General features: G+C 47.2%; 1 protein-coding gene across 1 annotated transcript in view; it reads left to right on the forward strand.

Moving 5' to 3' along the window:
• LOC144780816 (uncharacterized) overlaps positions 1–17440 on the forward strand; it is a 143128-nt gene that overhangs the window by 49028 nt on the left and 76660 nt on the right. Inside the window, exon 4 of the mRNA XM_078659323.1 lies at positions 8308–8435. Coding sequence (XP_078515449.1) covers positions 8308–8435 — 128 coding nt within the window. The remainder of the gene's footprint in view (positions 1–8307; positions 8436–17440) is intronic.

A 17440-nucleotide genomic window follows, 5' to 3' on the forward strand; every position in this document is an offset into this window, starting at 1 on the left:
CTTCTGCTACCAGCGCTAATTTGCAGCGCAAGCAGCATATTTTCCACCCATTGGCGGAATTCCGCAGAATCTCGCATATTTGTTCTGTAACTCCTGGAATTCTGCGGATTGAAACTCTGTGAGTTCTGCCTACCCCTACATATATGTCATTCCATATGTCTAGATTTCCAGGAATGTTAGGATTAGGAATGCACATTTTCACTCCACTGTTCATGTATTTCATAGGTGGTGGAGTATGAGGTCTGTATGAATATCAGATGCTGATGACCTCATCTGTACTGCTCCCACTTTCCTAAATATTTAAAGTAACAATTAAAAAGTTTTAAAAATCACTGTAACTTTGCATTAACTCTACTCGTTATCCAATGCAAAATTATTTTCTTGGGGGACTTTTTGTATAGATCAAAAATCATGGAATTTTACAACTTATTTTCAAATTTGAGATTTAGGGCCAGATGTATGAAGCCGTTTGCGAATCACAAATTGTGTTTTGGTATGTATGTGCAAAATCGCAAAATAAGAAATCGCAAAAATTTGCGATTCCTTATTTTGCTCAAGCATTTAAGGAATCGCAATTTTGCGATCCCTTAAATGCTATGCATCAAGCATTTTTTTTTTGCGAATCCACATTAAGAAATCGCAAATTACCACCAATTTGTAGTTGGTGGTAATTTGCAATTTCTTTTACAAATGCACTTTTTGGCATTTGTTAAGGTGCCATGTGACGCTCATACATGCCCTTAGGGCATGTATGTGCGCCATATGCGCACACATGTACGTTTCAGGGGTGCAGCAGGGTGTCCTTTGGACACCCCTGCACCCTTGAAATTATTCTCAATTTGCGATTAGCAAATTGCGAATCGCAAATTGAGAATAACTTCACATTCCTTCCTATGGGCCTCCTGGCCCATAGAAATGAATGGGAAATTATTCCTTAATTGCGATTATCAATTTGCTAATCTCAATTAAGGAATTTTAAGAAATCGCTAGAAAATAGCGAATTTCTACATACATCCCAATTTGCAATTTCCAAATAGTGATTTCTTAAAAATCGCTATTTGGGAAGCGCACATGATGGGGATGAGTGGAGTAGTGTGGCTCACTGGTTAGAGGCGGCAGGCCCGAGAGCAGAAGTCGGCCCGGGACCAGGGTTCAATTCCCGTCGCGGCAGGGTCATGGACCTTGGTCAGCGGACTCGATAATTCTCGCTTCGGTGCTTACTCTAATCAGGGGTTCCACTCGGCAACTCTGGGCATTAGCTTGCCTAATCTCCACAATGGCCCCACCAATTCCGGGGATGCCTGGCTCCACCTTGGGGACTCCCAGCAAGGGACCATCCCACAGGGAAAGCCAGGACGGGTTCCCCAGAGTTATACAGCGCCAGGAAACCTATGGACGGGTAGCAGTGCGCTTTACAAGCTCAAAAGCATTTACATTTACATCTGCCCCAAAATTACTTTACAGAAGCATGTTTTTGAACGTTTCATCCATGTAGTATTCTGAAGCTTATAAAGGGCATTCTTATATTCATTAACATTTTCTTTGCTAGCAAAGAACATTTTTGGATTAAGAAAACAACCTTTCACCAGTACTCGATCAATTTTGTCCATTAGTAGACATGCATTCTTATGCAGTCCAAAACTCTTCTCTTAATAAATAATGCTATTCAAATTGCATAGATATGCATGAACATTTAACATGCCTACCACCAATTCCTTAAGGATTGCATCCACTAAGTCTAAAATGGGCACAAATGGTCATATGTCTTTGTTGGCCATTATTGGGATTCAGTTTGGACAAGTTCCATTCCATAGAAGTAAATCCTTTTCCGTAGTACATATGACATTTCAGACTCTTTCATTCAGTAGTTCAATATTTCTTAAGTCTGCTTCATAAAAGTTGCCATTTCCTTTCCTATGCATAGTGTCTAGGGATGTATGACGTTACAACGCATGCTATTACAACGCATGCCTTTACGACGCAAGTTTTACAACGCAAGTTGTTACAACGACTTGCGTTGGGGTGGCGCTGGATAGTGAATAGTTTAATTTACTATTCCAACTCCAGTCCCCGTGGATAGTAGGGAAGGTGTTGGAAACTATTCCCTATCCTAGAGCGCCCCCCAGCGCAAGTCGTTGTAAAAGTTGCGTTGTAATGGTCGCGTCGTAAAGGTACTTCGTTGTAACAGTTGCGTTGTAAAGGATGTTTCCCATCTAAATGTACCTTTCATCGCTATTATAGTACTTTTATAGTATGTCTGTAAAAGTCAGAGAAAACACATCAAGGCATGTGTTTCATTAAGTCCGAGTGCTGGTATTGTATCTAATACCTGCAGGCAGAGGCCAATGGAGACAGTCCATATGCTTTGATTGGGAAAAAGAAGCCAAGGGCTGCACACCATTCAGCAGCAAAGGAAGCAGGTGTTCATCGAGCAGCTGCAGTGCAATAAGTGGGTGATCCCAGCATGAACTTGTGGTGTGATTTGACTTCTGGAATGTTTTTTAAAGAGTTAGTAAAAAATGTAATTAATGAATAACACAAAATAATGGACAACTAAGAATGAGACAAACAGCCTTAAGTCCTTCCATGTCTCAGCAGGGTTTAAGCCAAGTTCAAGGAAGTTCTTGTCTTCTAGGCTGGAGGTCAGTGCGCCTTATTATCTTTCGGAAACTGCCTGCGTAATCAGTGTGAGGGACATCATCCAATGCCTTGTTCACCCCACTTTCGAGGTTCAACCTTGGAAATTGCAGTGATGTTTCTTTTTGTTTTGTTGATTTTACCTCAATTGAGCTGTAAAGTGAAAAACTCCCCTCATAATGCTCTACATCCACAGCTGATTCCTGCCTCTTCTACTTTGTTTATTTCTTTGTTTTTATGCATTGATTTTCCTAGAACATGAAAGGCCAGATGCCATCTTAGAGGGACATCAAAGTGGACATTCGTTTCTCTGATGCCTTGTTCATTGCCCTTTGTTAAGGTGGGTGGAGGAGGTGAACCGTGAGAACACATACTCTAGGACTTGTGTGGTTTGTCGTTGAGGGTATTGTGTGTTTGTTCAGGTAGCTAGCATTCTTGGGCTGAGGTGGATCAAGGTAATCAATCAATCAGGCAGTATTTGTAGAGCGCAAAACTATCACCCCTATGGGTATCCCGGCACTGAGGGAGCTGTGTCTTCACCAACAAGCCAGGTCTTGAGCCTCTTTCTGAAGTCCGCCAGGAAGGGTGCTGTTCAGAGTTGGAGGGGTTGGCTGTTCCAGGTCTTGGTGATAACATAGGAGAAGGAGCAGCCCCTGTTGCGGCAGTGTTAGTTATGAGGGGAGGTGCGAGGGTGAGTGAGGTGAGCGCATGTTCATTGAGGGTAGATGGAAGTTCCGTCAGTGGTTGATGTAGGGTGGACCTTGGTCGTAAAGAGCTTTGTATGCGTGTGTGAGGATCTTGAACTGGCATCTCTTCTGGATGGAAAGCTAATGGAGGTTCCTGAGGTGTGAAATGATGTGGGTCCATTTGGGGTCGTCTGGATGAGTCTGGCAGCCAAGTTCTGTATGGTCTGGAGTCTTCCGAGGAACTGGGAGGTTATGCTGGCGTAGAGAGCATTGCAGTAGTCGAGGCTGCTGTGATGAGGGCCTGTGTGATGGTCTTTCTGGTACTGATTAGGACCCTGTGATGATCTGATCTGGTTCTGTGTTCTATATTCTAGCATAGAACCAGGTCAATGTGGAAGTTCCAGGGAGTCAGTTAGACAATAGTGTTATGTTGGATGAGGTTGTTGAATAAATACCTCTGTCTTCTACCTGAACCTGTGCAAGTTACTTTATTGCATTGGTGACGATCGATGAGGAAGTAGCTCAGGGGTGTGGAAGACAACCTCAACAACAGAGGAATCTCGCTAAAACAGAAGAAGTATAAAAAAATCACCTGATCCGTGGATTTGTCGAGACTTTGGGAGCGCAGGGTGAGCTGTGCGACGAAGAAGACAACGAAGGCGAGACCGTGTGCAGACTCGATGTGTCACGGGAGCGTATTTCAGGCGAGTTGTTCTTGGATGTAAGGCATTCGGAAGTTGTGGAAGCAGGAGGAGGCGAAGGCGTTGTCTTGTCATTTCATGGTCAGTTGGCCGTTGAGGATGATGTTGAAATTGCGTGCATGGTCAGTCAGTGTGGGTGTCGGTCTGAGTTCTGCCGGCTGCAAGGGGTCATCCCAAGTGGAGGTTTTCTTCCCGAAGATCAGAACTTCTATTTTGTCATAGTTGAGTTTGAGGCAGTTATCTCTCATCCATTTGGCTACATCGGTCATGGCATTGCAGAACAATATAAAGCCTTGGCCCCTCTCCTCAACCCCATTCTGAATAGCATTTGGAACGATTCACTCCAGACGGGCATCTTTCCAGATTCTTGGAAACATTCATGACTAGTCCCCATCTTGAAAAAAGCTAACACTGACACTAATGAGCCGGCTAATTATAGACCTATATCTCTGTTGCCGGTCCAGCCAAGGTTCTGGAAAAACTAGCACAAAAACAACTTGCTAATTTTCTTGAATCCAACGGGTCTTTCCATGACACACAACATGGATTTAGACATGGCCATAGCACGGAATCAGCCCTGATTGAGATGGCCGATGCTGTTCGCTGGAAACTCGATGGAGGTTCAAAGGCGGTGTTGGTGCTGCTCGACTTGTCGGCAGCATTCAACACCGTCTCCCACTCTGTCCTGTTGGATCGCCTCCACTCTAAGGGTATCCAAGGCCAGGCCTTGAGGTGGTTATCTTCCTTTCTGTCCAATAGGACTCAGGCAGTCTTCACGCCCCCGTTCACGTCCACCAGTCGTCCGCTCAGGTGGGGAGTCCCGCAGGGCTCCTCCCTGAGCCCTCTTCTTTTTAATGTTTATTTTTCCCCGCTTGCTGAGATGATCGCCCAGAACGGAATCAAAGCCACTTCATATGCGGACGATATCCAACTTTTGTTCGCATATGATAAACTCTCTCAGTCGGCTTTTGACCCTTTAAAAGACTGCCTGCGTAAAATATCACTTTGGATGGACAATAACTGCCTCTGTCTTAACGCAGGAAAAACTGAGGTCCTCTTTTTCCATCAGCCATCTCCCTTGGACCCCCACCTTTGGTGGCCACATGATCTGAGTTCCCCCCCTTTGCCTAAACAATCCGTAAAAAACCTGGGTATTAGATGGGACCCCAACCTCTCTTTACATAACCAAGTACAGACAGTAGCATCGGCTTGCTTCTCCAAAATTAGGACGGTAAAAAAAATTATCAATTTCCTCCCTAATAACACCAGGAGAGCCATAGTCCAAGCGCTGATCACCTCCCACTTGGATTATGCCAACGGTCTGTACACCGGGCTGTCTGTAGGTTTATGTCATCGACTACAGACAGTTCAAAATTCAGCGGTCCGTCTAGTATGTGGCATCTCCCTAAGAGAGTGTATTTCCTCTCACCGGCGCTCTCTTCACTGGCTACCAATCCAGAAGAGAGTTGAATTCAAAGCCCTCATCCTGACTCACAGGGCTTTGAAAGGACAAGGCTCTGCCTACCTGACTTCTTGTCTGCGCCCCTACAAAAATGTTAGATCTCTCCCCTCTGACACGAAAAACTTTCTCATCTCTCCCAGATTTAAGAAAACTCGCTCTGGAGGGAAAACCTTCCAGGTCTGTGCCGCCACTTACTGGAATAAACTTCCTCTTGCCATCAGGTTGATTCCTGAAGAGCCCTCCTTTCGTAAGGCACTTAAGACCTTCCTTTTTTGCTGATCCCCTAAAGGAGTAAGATTGTTACACTCTCAGAAGTGCCGGTACACCCCGTTGGGGTAGCCGTGCGCTATATAAGATACACTAAATAATTTTTTTTTTTAAAGTTGGTTTTGGAGTTGAAGGGGCCCTTGGTGAGCAAGAGGATTAGGTGAGGGTTGTCTACGTAGGGGATTATGTTGAGTCCATGGCATCTGAAGATGTCTGCGAGGGGGGTCATGTAGAAATTGAATAGGGTGGGGTTGGGGGATGATCCTTGTGGTACGCTGCATATGATGTCTTTGGGAGCAGAGGTGCAGGGGGGCACTTGGGTGCTCTGTGTGCATCCTGTGAGGAAGGAGGTGATCCATTTAAGGGTGTTTACTTGTATGCCAATGTTGTAGATTCTATCGCTGAGGGTTTGGCGGGAGAGGGTGTTGAATGCAGCTGAGCGGTCGAGGAGGATCAGGGCCGCAGTTTGTCCACTGTCAAGGAGAGATCTGATGTCATCTGTGGCGTCTATCAGTGTGGTCTGGGTGCTGTGGTTGGCGGGGAAGCCTAATCGAGAAGCGTTGAGGTGGTGAGTGCGTTCCAGGTATTCGGTGAGTAGTTTGCTGATGCCTTTCTCAAGTAACTTTGCTCGGTAGGGGAGCAGGGAGATCGGTTGGTAGTTTTTGAGGTCGCTTGGGTGGGCAAAGGGTTTCTTTAGGAGGAGGCTGACCTCTGCATGTTTCCATTTTTCCGGGAAGATTTCTGTTGAGATGGAGATGTTGAGGATGCTGGTGAGTTCCGTGCTGATTGATATGGCTCTGAGGTTGAAGAAATGGTGGGGGCAGGGGGCAGTGTGTGCCCCGGAGTGAATAGACGACATTATGACTGTGGTGGTCTGAGTGGTGAGTGGAGACCAAGTGGTGTCCAGCTGATGTTCGCTGGGAGGTTGAGGTTGTTGAGGTTGAGTGAGGTGTGTTGGGGTTGAAGTTGTAGATGGCGATTTTGCTGTGGAAGTAGTCTGAGATGGTGTCGCAGACTTCTTGGGAGGGGTGGATAGTGTCCTCAGAGGCTGTCGCGTTGGGGAATTCTCAAGAGCTCCTTCATGTAGTTGACTGCGGTGTTGATGCGGGCAGTGATGGCTGCTCTCTTGGCTTCCTTGAGGTGCCAGTGGTAGTTGCTAAGGGCTGTTTTGTGAGCGTCTTTTCAGAGGAAATCTTTGTAACGTGCCATGTCTTTTCAAGTTGGTGGCAGCAGCGCTTGGCAGGTCTGAGCTCCGGGGTGTACCAGCTGGCATGTTTGGAGGATTTGTTGGCCTTTGCTGGTTTCTGCAAGGTGATCCCTGTCAGCAGAGTTGGTGATCCAGGCGGAAAAGTTCTGGATGGCCTGGTCAAGTTCTGCTGAAGGTTCGGGTTTGAGTGGTGCTGAGCGCTTGTGTCCATTGCGTGTCGGTTACCTTGCTCCAGCTGCGATGGGTGGCGCTATGGTGCATGGTGATGGTGTGCTGGGTGTCGGAGATGGTGAAGTGGTCGATCACGTGGTCGATCCAGGTCTAGTTAATGGGGAACCTCTTTTGATTTGCTTGGTAATTGCACTTGAAGTAGTGATGACTATGTATTGTGAGTGTGACTTCTTTGGTCAGATAGTGAGGCACACTTAGTCGTAGATGTGAGTGAAGAATATACTTGTGGATGGATAAGGAACCTAAAACCTTCTCGCCGGATAGTGGTCATGCAATCCTTTATCTTGAATACTGCCTGCTGCTTTTACGGTATATTTGTGACTATTGAGAGTGAGGAAATTCTGTAAGAACGAGCTGTAAATCTCCTGAATAGCTATTTGAAACTGATGTGAAAAAGAAAATGTCCCCTCAAAAAAGTCTATGGTTTCCATGCAAATATATCTGATCTTCATTAGACTTCTCAACTAATATTGAATAATTCTAACGTCGTGTGACAAATAACACACACACACATTTAACTATGACTCATTTATGTTTTTAGGCAAGGCTCCTGAATGTTGGCTGAATTTTTGCATATGATGAGAACTTGAAACTTGAGTGATTTGTCACTCGGGGTTATATTTATCTACTATTAGAACTTGTTGAGGGCTGGATGAAGGTCAGATGTGTCTTAATGCATCAAAGGGTACAATCTTCAGGGAGAATCCTTTCTTTGTGACATCACTGGTTCATAACAGTTGGTGCATCTACGCAGGGTAGGGGACTGAATGCTCTGATGTCACTGCATGCCAGATGTCATCTTGCAGCCACTCTTGACCACTTGTCCTCTAGGCGGTTGTACATAGGGGTGGGACTGTCGAATGAATAGCTGCAGTAGGTGCCAGATTGCCGATAAGTGTTTTAAAAGAACTCTGGGTGAGGACAAAGAGCCCATTGTTTTCTGTGTTTTTGGAAGAGTGAATTTAGAAGATACACCCTGGGTGTGAAGGCTTGGACTGAGTAGAACCCATGTCTCAAAACGCAGATTGGTCAGTATGCACCTTCTAGTTTTGGGTGTGTAACACCTTTTCACTTTCCAGCTTAAGACTCAAAATGAGTTGTATTTCTGTCTTGCAGTGCGGCTCGCGGGTGAACCCCTTGCACCCGCCAGGGATCAAGAGAAGGACCGTGAGCTTGGAAACGATGGCTGCTCATCATCAAAACCAACAGAGAGCCATAGTTATGCAGCAAAAGGAATATTGCAGGTATGGATACGCCCTTGCGTAAAGGGCAGGTGTGTATGGATGGGTGTAACTGGCGGAATTCTTTCTAGCTTAATTACCACAAAATGATTTGTAATTATGTGTAATTACGTGAGAAGCATAATCTGGCATTTAGCGCTATTTTCTTAATACAAAAAATTCACCCTTGCGTCCAAAATACAGGCTAGGATGCAAATTGTGCTAAGAAAATAACACTCTGGGGCCGATTAAGATGTAAGATGGAAAGGCTCCAAACAGCATTCGGTTAGTCCGAATCCTTGTCGGAAGCCTTGATTTCGACTGACTCTGAAACATTTCCGACCGACCGTTTATGATGGCTGGAAACCGTTCGCACTGTCCGACTCAGTTCCAACTCACGTCCGAATGGCATTCGGAGACATCGAGTCGGTAGGATCTGAGTCATGCATCTCTATGGACCAAGTTTCAGACCAAGAGATTACAATGTCAGATTCGGACAGCCTATCCGAATCCGTCTGTCTGACATGGATCGGCTGTCGTAATCTGACTCTGGGGGCCCGTAGCAGGGCCCTCTTCACTTGGAGGCCTTCAGTTGGTGCCCGTGGGGGTACCCATGGCTACCTCTTTCCAACCATGCACAGTGTGGCAGACACCAAGGGGTGCCCGCCACAGGGTGCACGATTTTCTGCAAACATCCTTTTTTTCAATGGGAGCCAGTGTTGTTGGTCAGAACACAGACTTCCATTGAAGTCAATGGGAGTCCGACCAAACGGTGTTCAGATATATCGTAATCGGTCGGTCGGAAACCATTCCGAGACCGAGTCAGGTCGACATGCTTTCCGACCGACATCGTAATGAGGTCCTAAATGTTACAGGACATGAACAGCAGTAGCAGCGCTCATTCTGTCTTAGTTTGTTGCTTCTGTGGTACACTTTTTGTATTGTTAATCTGCTGATCTGGTCTGTTCAGAAAAAGACAAACCGCACCGCCACCATGTGGTGGAGTGTCATTAAATAGCTGCTGGTATTAAGATATATGTGCTAATGCCAAGCCCTGACAAACACCAGCACATATTAAGTACCATAAAAAGATTTGGATAAACAGACCAGGCGGGCGGCATGTACTTCAGAGGTGTTAGTACTGTTGCACCGTCTCTGGGATCTCTAGAGACGGGGGGGGATGTATTTACACTCTGACATGAGCTTATTAACCTACTATGTTTTAAAAAATGAAGGGGCATATCAACAACCATTAGAGATAAACATCGCTAAGCGTGGTTAGCGATGTTTATCCTATCGCTGGATTTCATCACCGTGATAGCGCTGTATCAACAACGGCGATAAGAAATCCAGCGATAGCGGGAAAATCGCTGTTTTGCAGGGAACATCGCTGGTTTTCCAGCGATGTTCCCTGCAAAACGGCGATAACCTTGATGATAGTACCCTGTGGTCGTATCAGCATAATCCACCTCATATGTTAAGCATAGGCAAGTCAAGATTTTAGCAGAGGTTATTTTTTTGGCGAAAACCACAGTTTTCGCCAAAATCTAACGTGTGCTAAAATCCTGTGGGCTGCCTTGTAAATATCACAATGTGAACATCAGCGATATTTTACAAGGTAGTCCATCCGGGGTACGCCCAGTGACGCCCACTTTGCATCTCATTAGAGATGCAAAGGGAGGCGTCTGGAAAAAGGGTGTTAACATGCTCTTATGCATGTTAGCACCCTCTTGAAAATAGGGCGATAGAAAAGCAGAGATAGAGCCCTTGTTAATATGCCCCGAAGTTTTAAGAATAAGAACCTGCATTCTCATCAGATTAGCCCCTTTTAGGCCAAAGTAAGGTGTAGATTTTGGTAGTGATATACTTAACTCTAAAATCCACTGCAAACTCTTTTAGTACAGATTTTGGTGATTTCTGTGGATTTCAGTGTTTCTAGGTTACCCCCAAAAGAAACAAAAGATTCTCTAAAACTGTACTGATTCAGTAAACTAGCAATCAGAATGAGGTCATATGAAATTGGTATTTGCAACTTGTGCCTTTTCTTTTGGCATGAAAGGCGGAAGCCTCTACATTCTCATCATGTGACATCACTGAAGAGCGACCACCTATCTGCTCCCTAAGAAAAGCCCCTATTTATATGTGTTTTTGATTCAGAAGTTGAATATAGGTCTACATGCCACCTTTTGGTTACTTCAAGATGGTGAATTTTTTTACGATAATACAGCTTCAAATATTGGACTAAGCACAGAGGGCCCGATTCACAGAACTAACTTGAGAAAAAATCCTAAACTTACTACTTTTGGTATTCACAGAAGGCACTTACTCATTTCGGTATTCACAGAAGTTAGGAGTCCTAACTTTAAGACTCCTAAATGCCTTCTGTGAATACCGAAAGTCTTAAAGTTAGGATTTTTCTCAGTTTAGGAGTAGTAAAGTTAGGAGTCCTAACTTCTGTGAATACCGAAATGGTAGTAAGTTTAGGATTTTGTTTTAAGATTCGCAGGATCACAGGGTTTGCAACCACAAAATATTTTTTACTATCTACAAAAGCACTTTTATGAGTCAGAAAACTCTTTCTGATTCATACAAGGGGTTAAGCTACCATGCCGGAGTAGCAATTTGTATGAGTTTGGAAGGGATGCCGCCCCTTTCTAGCTGCATTTTGGAGAGGAGTGTATTAATTGTTTGTGACTTCATTTGTGGCTGCAAACCATTAATCAGACATGGGGAATAATTAAGGCCTCTGCAGCGAAGGGGGGGCCACCCCAACCCCTTCAGCCCCCCCGAAACCCTTCATATGGGCCCCATTCTACCCAAGGCCAATTAATATCGGTGAGATAAGGGGGCCCCTCCTCACACTCTTCAGAGGGGCCCCATACTTGTATGTTAGGCCTCTGTATCAGATAACAACACCTCAAAAGGTCTGGTATATGGTTCCCCGCAGGCGCCTTCGCCTTTGTGAATCATGACAGCGGTCACAGGGGGGGCAGGCAGTGGCCCGGGGGTCAGCTCCCTGCTCATGATGTCTTTCTGAAGTGGAAAGATTTTAGAATCTTAAACGCATGGGTGCTCTGCTCTCTGTGGGGCCGATTCACAGAACTAACTTAAGACAAAATCCTAAACTTACTATTCTTGGTATTCACAGAAGTCAGGATTTTGTCTTAAGTCTGTCTTAAGTCCATCTTCAGACAAACTTAAGACAAAATCCTAACTTAAGTCTGTCTTAAGTCTGTCTTAAGTCTGTCTTAAGTGTGTCTTAAGACAAACTTAAGACAAAATCCTAACTTAAGTCTGTCTTAAGTCTGTCTTAAGTCTGTCTTAAGTGTGTCTTAAGACAAACTTAAGACAAAATCCTAACTTAAGTCTGTCTTAAGTCTGTCTTAAGTCTGTCTTAAGTCTGTCTTAAGTGTGTCTTAAGACAAACTTAAGACAAAATCCTAACTTCTGTGAATACCAAGAATAGTAAGTTTAGGATTTTGTCTTAAGTTAGTTCTGTGAATCGGGACCAGAGTTCTGGGAAACAGAGCTTTAACGTGCCCTGATGTTTTTAAATGACAATAAATGTTTGGCCATAAACACTTTCATGAAAGCATTTGATACATTTGAAGGGCAACCTCTCCTATCTGACTGATTAATCTTTCTCTGCCTTAAAGGAAAACCAAACATACAACCACTGAATCTGTTGTGCTTTTGTTTTACATCTGTGATTTATTGTTTCATGTATTAAACTAAATAAAAGCCCAGTGGGTGTGGTCTTTACCATACATGACACCTTTATTCAGTCGTGGACTCACAGTTAAGTTCGGTCGTTGTCGGGAAAGGGTCTGGGTTTGCCAGGAGCCCAGGGCTGGGGTTTTAGGGAGGGGGGAGGCCAGAAATCCGAAGCAGCAGCTTGTGCTGAGTCAGCGGTTTCCATCAATGGCGGGGGTTTCTCCGAAGTGTTTGAGGTCGGACTGGGGGAGGGGCAGAGTCTGGGGGGACCTGTTAAATCTGGGAGATGGCTGTAATTAGGGCGGGCCCCTCCCTGCACAGGAATCCCGCCAACACCAGTGAAAAGCCCCACAGACACCAGGAGGTTTCTAGGCAACAGCTCCGGTCCGCAAACAATGGAGGTGGAAAGTACACACTGACTGCAGGACGGCTATCCTGTCCACCGAGACACCTTGTTAGGGCGAGCGTTAATGCCTGCGGGGAGTCTGTCCACCGAGACACCTTGTTAGGATGCAGCGTTAGTTTCTGCAGTGAGTCTGTCCACCGAGACACCTTGTTAGGGCGAGCATTAATGCCTGCGGGGAGTCTGTCCACCGAGACACCTTGTAAGGGCGCAACGTTAGTGTCTGCTGTGAGTCTGTCCACCGAGACACGTTGTTAGGGCACAGCATTGATGCCTGCAGGGAGTCTGTCCACCGAGACACCTTGTTAGGACAAGCATTATTGCCTGCAGGGAGTCTGTCCACCGAGACACCTTGTTAGGGCGCATCGTTAATGTCTGCTGTGAGTCTGTCCACCGAGACACCTTGTTTGGGTGGAGCGCTAATGCCTGCGGGGAGTCTGTCCACCGAGACACCTTGTTAGGGCGCATCTTTAGTGTCTGCGGGGAGTCTGTCCACCGAGACACCTTGTTAGGGCGCAGCGTTAATGCCTGCGGGGAGTCTGTCCACCGAGACACCTTGTTAGGGAGCAGCCTTAATGCCTGCAGGGAGTCTGTCCACCGAGACACCGTGTTAGGACGCAGCGATAGTGTCTGAGGGGATTCTGTCCACCGAGACACCTTGTTAGGATGCAGCGTTAATGCCTGCAGGGAGTCTGTCCACCGAGACACCTTGTTAGGACGCAGCGTTAGTGTCTGCAGGGAGTCTGTCCACCAAGACACCTTGTTAGGACGCAGCGTTAATGCCTGCAGGGAGTCTGTCCACCGAGACACCTTGTTAGGGCGCAGTGTTAGTGTCTGCAGGGAGTCTGTCCACCGAGACACCTTGTTAGGGCGAGCGTTAATGCCTGCAGTCTGTCCACCGAGAGAGACACCTTGTTAGGGCACAGCATTGATGCCTGCAGGGAGTCTGTCCACCGAGACACCTTGTTAGGGCGCATCGTTAATGTCTGCTGTGAGTCTGTCCACGGAGACACCTTGTTAGGACGCAGCGCTAGTGTCTGCAGGAAGTCTGCCCACTGAGACACCTTGTTAAGCAGTGTTCAAGTTCAAGTTCAAAAATTTGTATAGCGCGCTACTCACCTAGAGGGTCTCAAGGCGCTTGAGGGAGGGGGGGTACTTTACCTATCGAATATCCAAGTTTTTAGTTGTTTTCTGAAGGAGAGGTGGTTCTGAGTAAGGCGAAGGTGGGTGGGGAGAGAATTCCAGGTTTTGGCCGCTAAGTAGGAGAAGGATCTCCCCCCCATGGTGGATCTTTGAATGCGCGGAATTGCGGCGAGGGCTTGATTGGACGATCTTAGTTGGCGGGAGCGGGTGTAAAAGGACAGGCGCGTGTTGAGGCATTTGGGTCCTAGGTCGTAGAGGGCTTTGTGTGCGTGGGTGAGGAGCCGGAACGTTATTCTCTTGTTGACGGGGAGCCAGTGGAGGTCTTTCAGGTGGCCGGAAATGTGATCTTGGCGGGGGATGTCTAGTATGAGTCTGGCTGAAGCGTTTTGGATGCGTTGGAGTGTTAGTGTCTGAAGGGAGTCTGTCCACCGAGACACCTTGTTAGGACGCAGCGTTAGTGTCTGCAGGGAGTCTGTCCACCGAGACACCTTGTTAGGGCACAGCGTTAGTGTCTGCGGGGAGTCTGTCCACCGAGACACCTTGTTAGGACGCAGCGTTAGTGTCTGCAGGAAGTCTGCCCACTGAGACACCTTGTTAAGGCGCAATGTTAGTGTCTGCAGGAGTCTGTCCACCCAGCACCTTGTTAGGGCGCAGTGTTAGTGTCTTCAGGGAGTCTGTCCACCGAGACACCTTGTTAGAGCACAGCGTTAGTGTCTGCGGGGAGTCTGTCCACCGAGACACCTTGTTAGGGCGCAGCGTTAGTGTCTGCAGGGAGTTTGTCCACTGAGACACCTTGCTAGGGCGCAGTGTTAATGCCTGCAGAGTCTGTCCACCGAGACACCTTGCTAGGGCGCAGCGTTGGTGTCTGCGGGGAGTCTGTTCACTGAGACACCTTGTTAGGACGCAGCGTTGGTGTCTGCTGGGAGTCTGTCCAACGAGACACCTTGTTAGGGCGCAGCGTTAGTGTCTGCAGTGTTAGTATCTGCAGCGCATCTGTTCACTGAGACACCTTGTTAGGGAATAGCAAGACACCTTGTTATGGCACAGATTCAATGTCTGCAGCTAGTCTGTCCACTGAGACACCTTGTTAGGGCACAGCGTTAGTGTCCTGGTTAGGTCACAACTTTAGCGTCTGCAGGCTTCAATCTATTGAGACACCTTGTTAGGTCACCAGCATATAGTTAGTGTCTGCAGCACGACTATCCATCACAACACCTTGTTAGGGCACAATGTTGGCATCTTCATGCCGTCTGTCCACTTAGACGTGAGTCCCTTATTTAGGCGCACTTGACACAGTGTTATTATATTGTATTACTTACAACAAGGGGTGGTGATGGAGAGAGTCTCTGAATTAAGCAGAGTACTCTCACCCAGTCAAGAGATCAGGGCTAGATCCAACACCGTTTTTTAGCTCATTGCACCATCCCAGTTTCAGAACCTGGCTGTATGCAAGTTAGTCTGTCCCTGGCCCAGTGCATCATGGGAACAGGGCAGACCAGACTACAAAAGCCAATTCTTACACTGGGAAGGAAACAAGCTTCCGGGGACCGGTTGCCGTCTTCGGCCCGGCTTGCTTGAATCCTGATGGTGCAATGAGCAAGGGACTCACATCTGAGTATACCCTTCCACGCTTAGGGTGGACAAAATTATTTACAACAAGGGGTGGTGAGGGACAGAGTCTCTGAATTAAGCAGAATACTCTCACCCAGTCAAGAGATCAGGGCTAGATCCAACACCGTTTTTTAGCTCATTGCACCATCCCAGTTTCAGAACCTGGCTGTATGCAAATTAGTCTGTTCCTGGCCCAGTGCATCATGGGAACAGGGCAGACCAGACTACAAAAGCCAATTCTTCAGAGACTCTGTCCCTCACCACCCCTTGTTGTAAATATTATATTGTATTACAGCATTTATATAGCGCTTACTACCCACCCCTATGTGGGGCCACTGCTTCATTTGAGCCGGTGGTTGCCGGTGCTCGGCACTAGCACTTCTTTGTCAGCACCGGCACTTATGACAGCTATGGTGGCACTGTATGTGTAATTTAGAGATTAGTAGAACAACAGTTGTTAATTAATTCAATCTACCTTAAAAACAAGTGTTCCCTGTTGTCCAAGCCATTCTTATAGCTCTGGGGGCCTTGAGCAGTCTGAATTGTCACACTGGTAGCAGTGTAATGGTTAGTAGTTGTTTAGGTACTGTCATTGACAGTGCTGGCAGTGGCGCCGGGTGGTGCAGCTGCGTTGTCCTCCTGACGAGGGCGCTGGCACTTACTTTGTTTACAAATTACGACCTGTGGGGGGCGCTGAAGCGCTTACCTACACGAGTCACGCGCTATGGTGGTCTGGGTTCCTGCCCTGTCCATTGAGACACACGTCCCTTGTTAGGGCACAATGTTAGGACTTGTACAACGCCTGCCCTGCCCTTTCGGACAGGCTTTCGTTGTTAGGGCATCATGTTAGGGTTTTCTGGGCAGCTATCCTCTGAGACTCGAGTCCCTTGGTAGGACACAGTGTTAGGTCATCATGACTCCTGGACTGCCCTATGACATACACACCTCTTCTTAGGGCTCAATGTTAGGGTGTGTAGGGCTTCAGGGTTTCTATGGAACACAGGGCATTTGTTAGCTCACAATGTTAAGGACTACAGAGCTACGAAGCTGACATATGAGACAGGAGCCTGTAGTTAGGGCACAATTTTAGGGTCCGCAAGGCATCAATCCAGTCCAACACGATTCCCTTGTTAGGGGCAGGGCACAATATTAGGGTCTGCAGAACCCCTGCCCTATCGGATGAGGCACACGTCCCTCCTTAGGGCTCAGCGATTGGGACTTTAGATATCCTGCCTTGTCCGTCTTGAGACACTTCCCTTGTTAGCGCACAATGTTGGGGTCTGCAGAGCCCCTGCCCTATCGGTTGAGACACGCGTCCCTCCTTAGGGTTCCGCGATAGGGTCTTTAGAGCTCCTGCCTTGGCCCTCTTGAGACCCATCCCTTGTTAGGGCACAATGTTGGGGTCTGCAGAGCCCCTGCCCTATCGGATGAGGCACACGTCCCTCCTTAGGGCTCAGCGATTGGGACTTTAGATATCCTGCCTTGTCCCTCTTGAGACACTTCCCTTGTTAGGGCACAGTGTTAGGGTCTGCAGAGCCCCTGCCTATCGGTTGTGATTAGGGGTGGGCGTACATTTCTGTTCCACCCACGGAATGGGCGGAAATTTGCACTTTCCGCCTTCCGCAACGAAGGCGGAAAAACGGGGCAAATTTCCGCCCGTTCGCGGGTGGAACAAAAGTTGGCCGTCCGCCCGCCCGCCTCCCGCTTCCCGCCTGCCTCCTGCCCACCTTGTAAATTAAATTGAAAGGCTAAATATAAGTTTAAATCAAACTTACCTTATTGCGCCGGCAGTCTTCTCCTTCCCGGCTTCATCTTTGGAAACTACGCATGCGCGGGAGCCTGCGCAACTGCGGAGAGGGCGCACATGGGAGTGGACAAACCACTCCTACCCCAACCTGCTCTATTAGCAGAGCAGCCCCGCCCACCCGCAAAGAAAACATTAAATGGTAATAACTGAAAGTTTTTACCATTTTATGTTTTTGCTTCTCACACTGTGAGAAAGCAGAGGTATGGCGCATCTCCACTATGGCAGAGGAGCCACCACTGTTTTTAAAGCTCCTACCTTCTCCCTCTTGAGGCATGTCCCTTATTATGGCTCAATGTTCGGGTCTGCAGAGCGCCAGCCCTGTCCATTGAAAGATAGCGCTCAATGTTAGGG

The sequence above is a fragment of the Lissotriton helveticus genome, chromosome 9 (genome assembly GCF_964261635.1).
Source record: "Lissotriton helveticus chromosome 9, aLisHel1.1, whole genome shotgun sequence".
In the NCBI taxonomy this organism is placed as follows: Eukaryota; Metazoa; Chordata; class Amphibia; order Caudata; family Salamandridae; genus Lissotriton; species Lissotriton helveticus.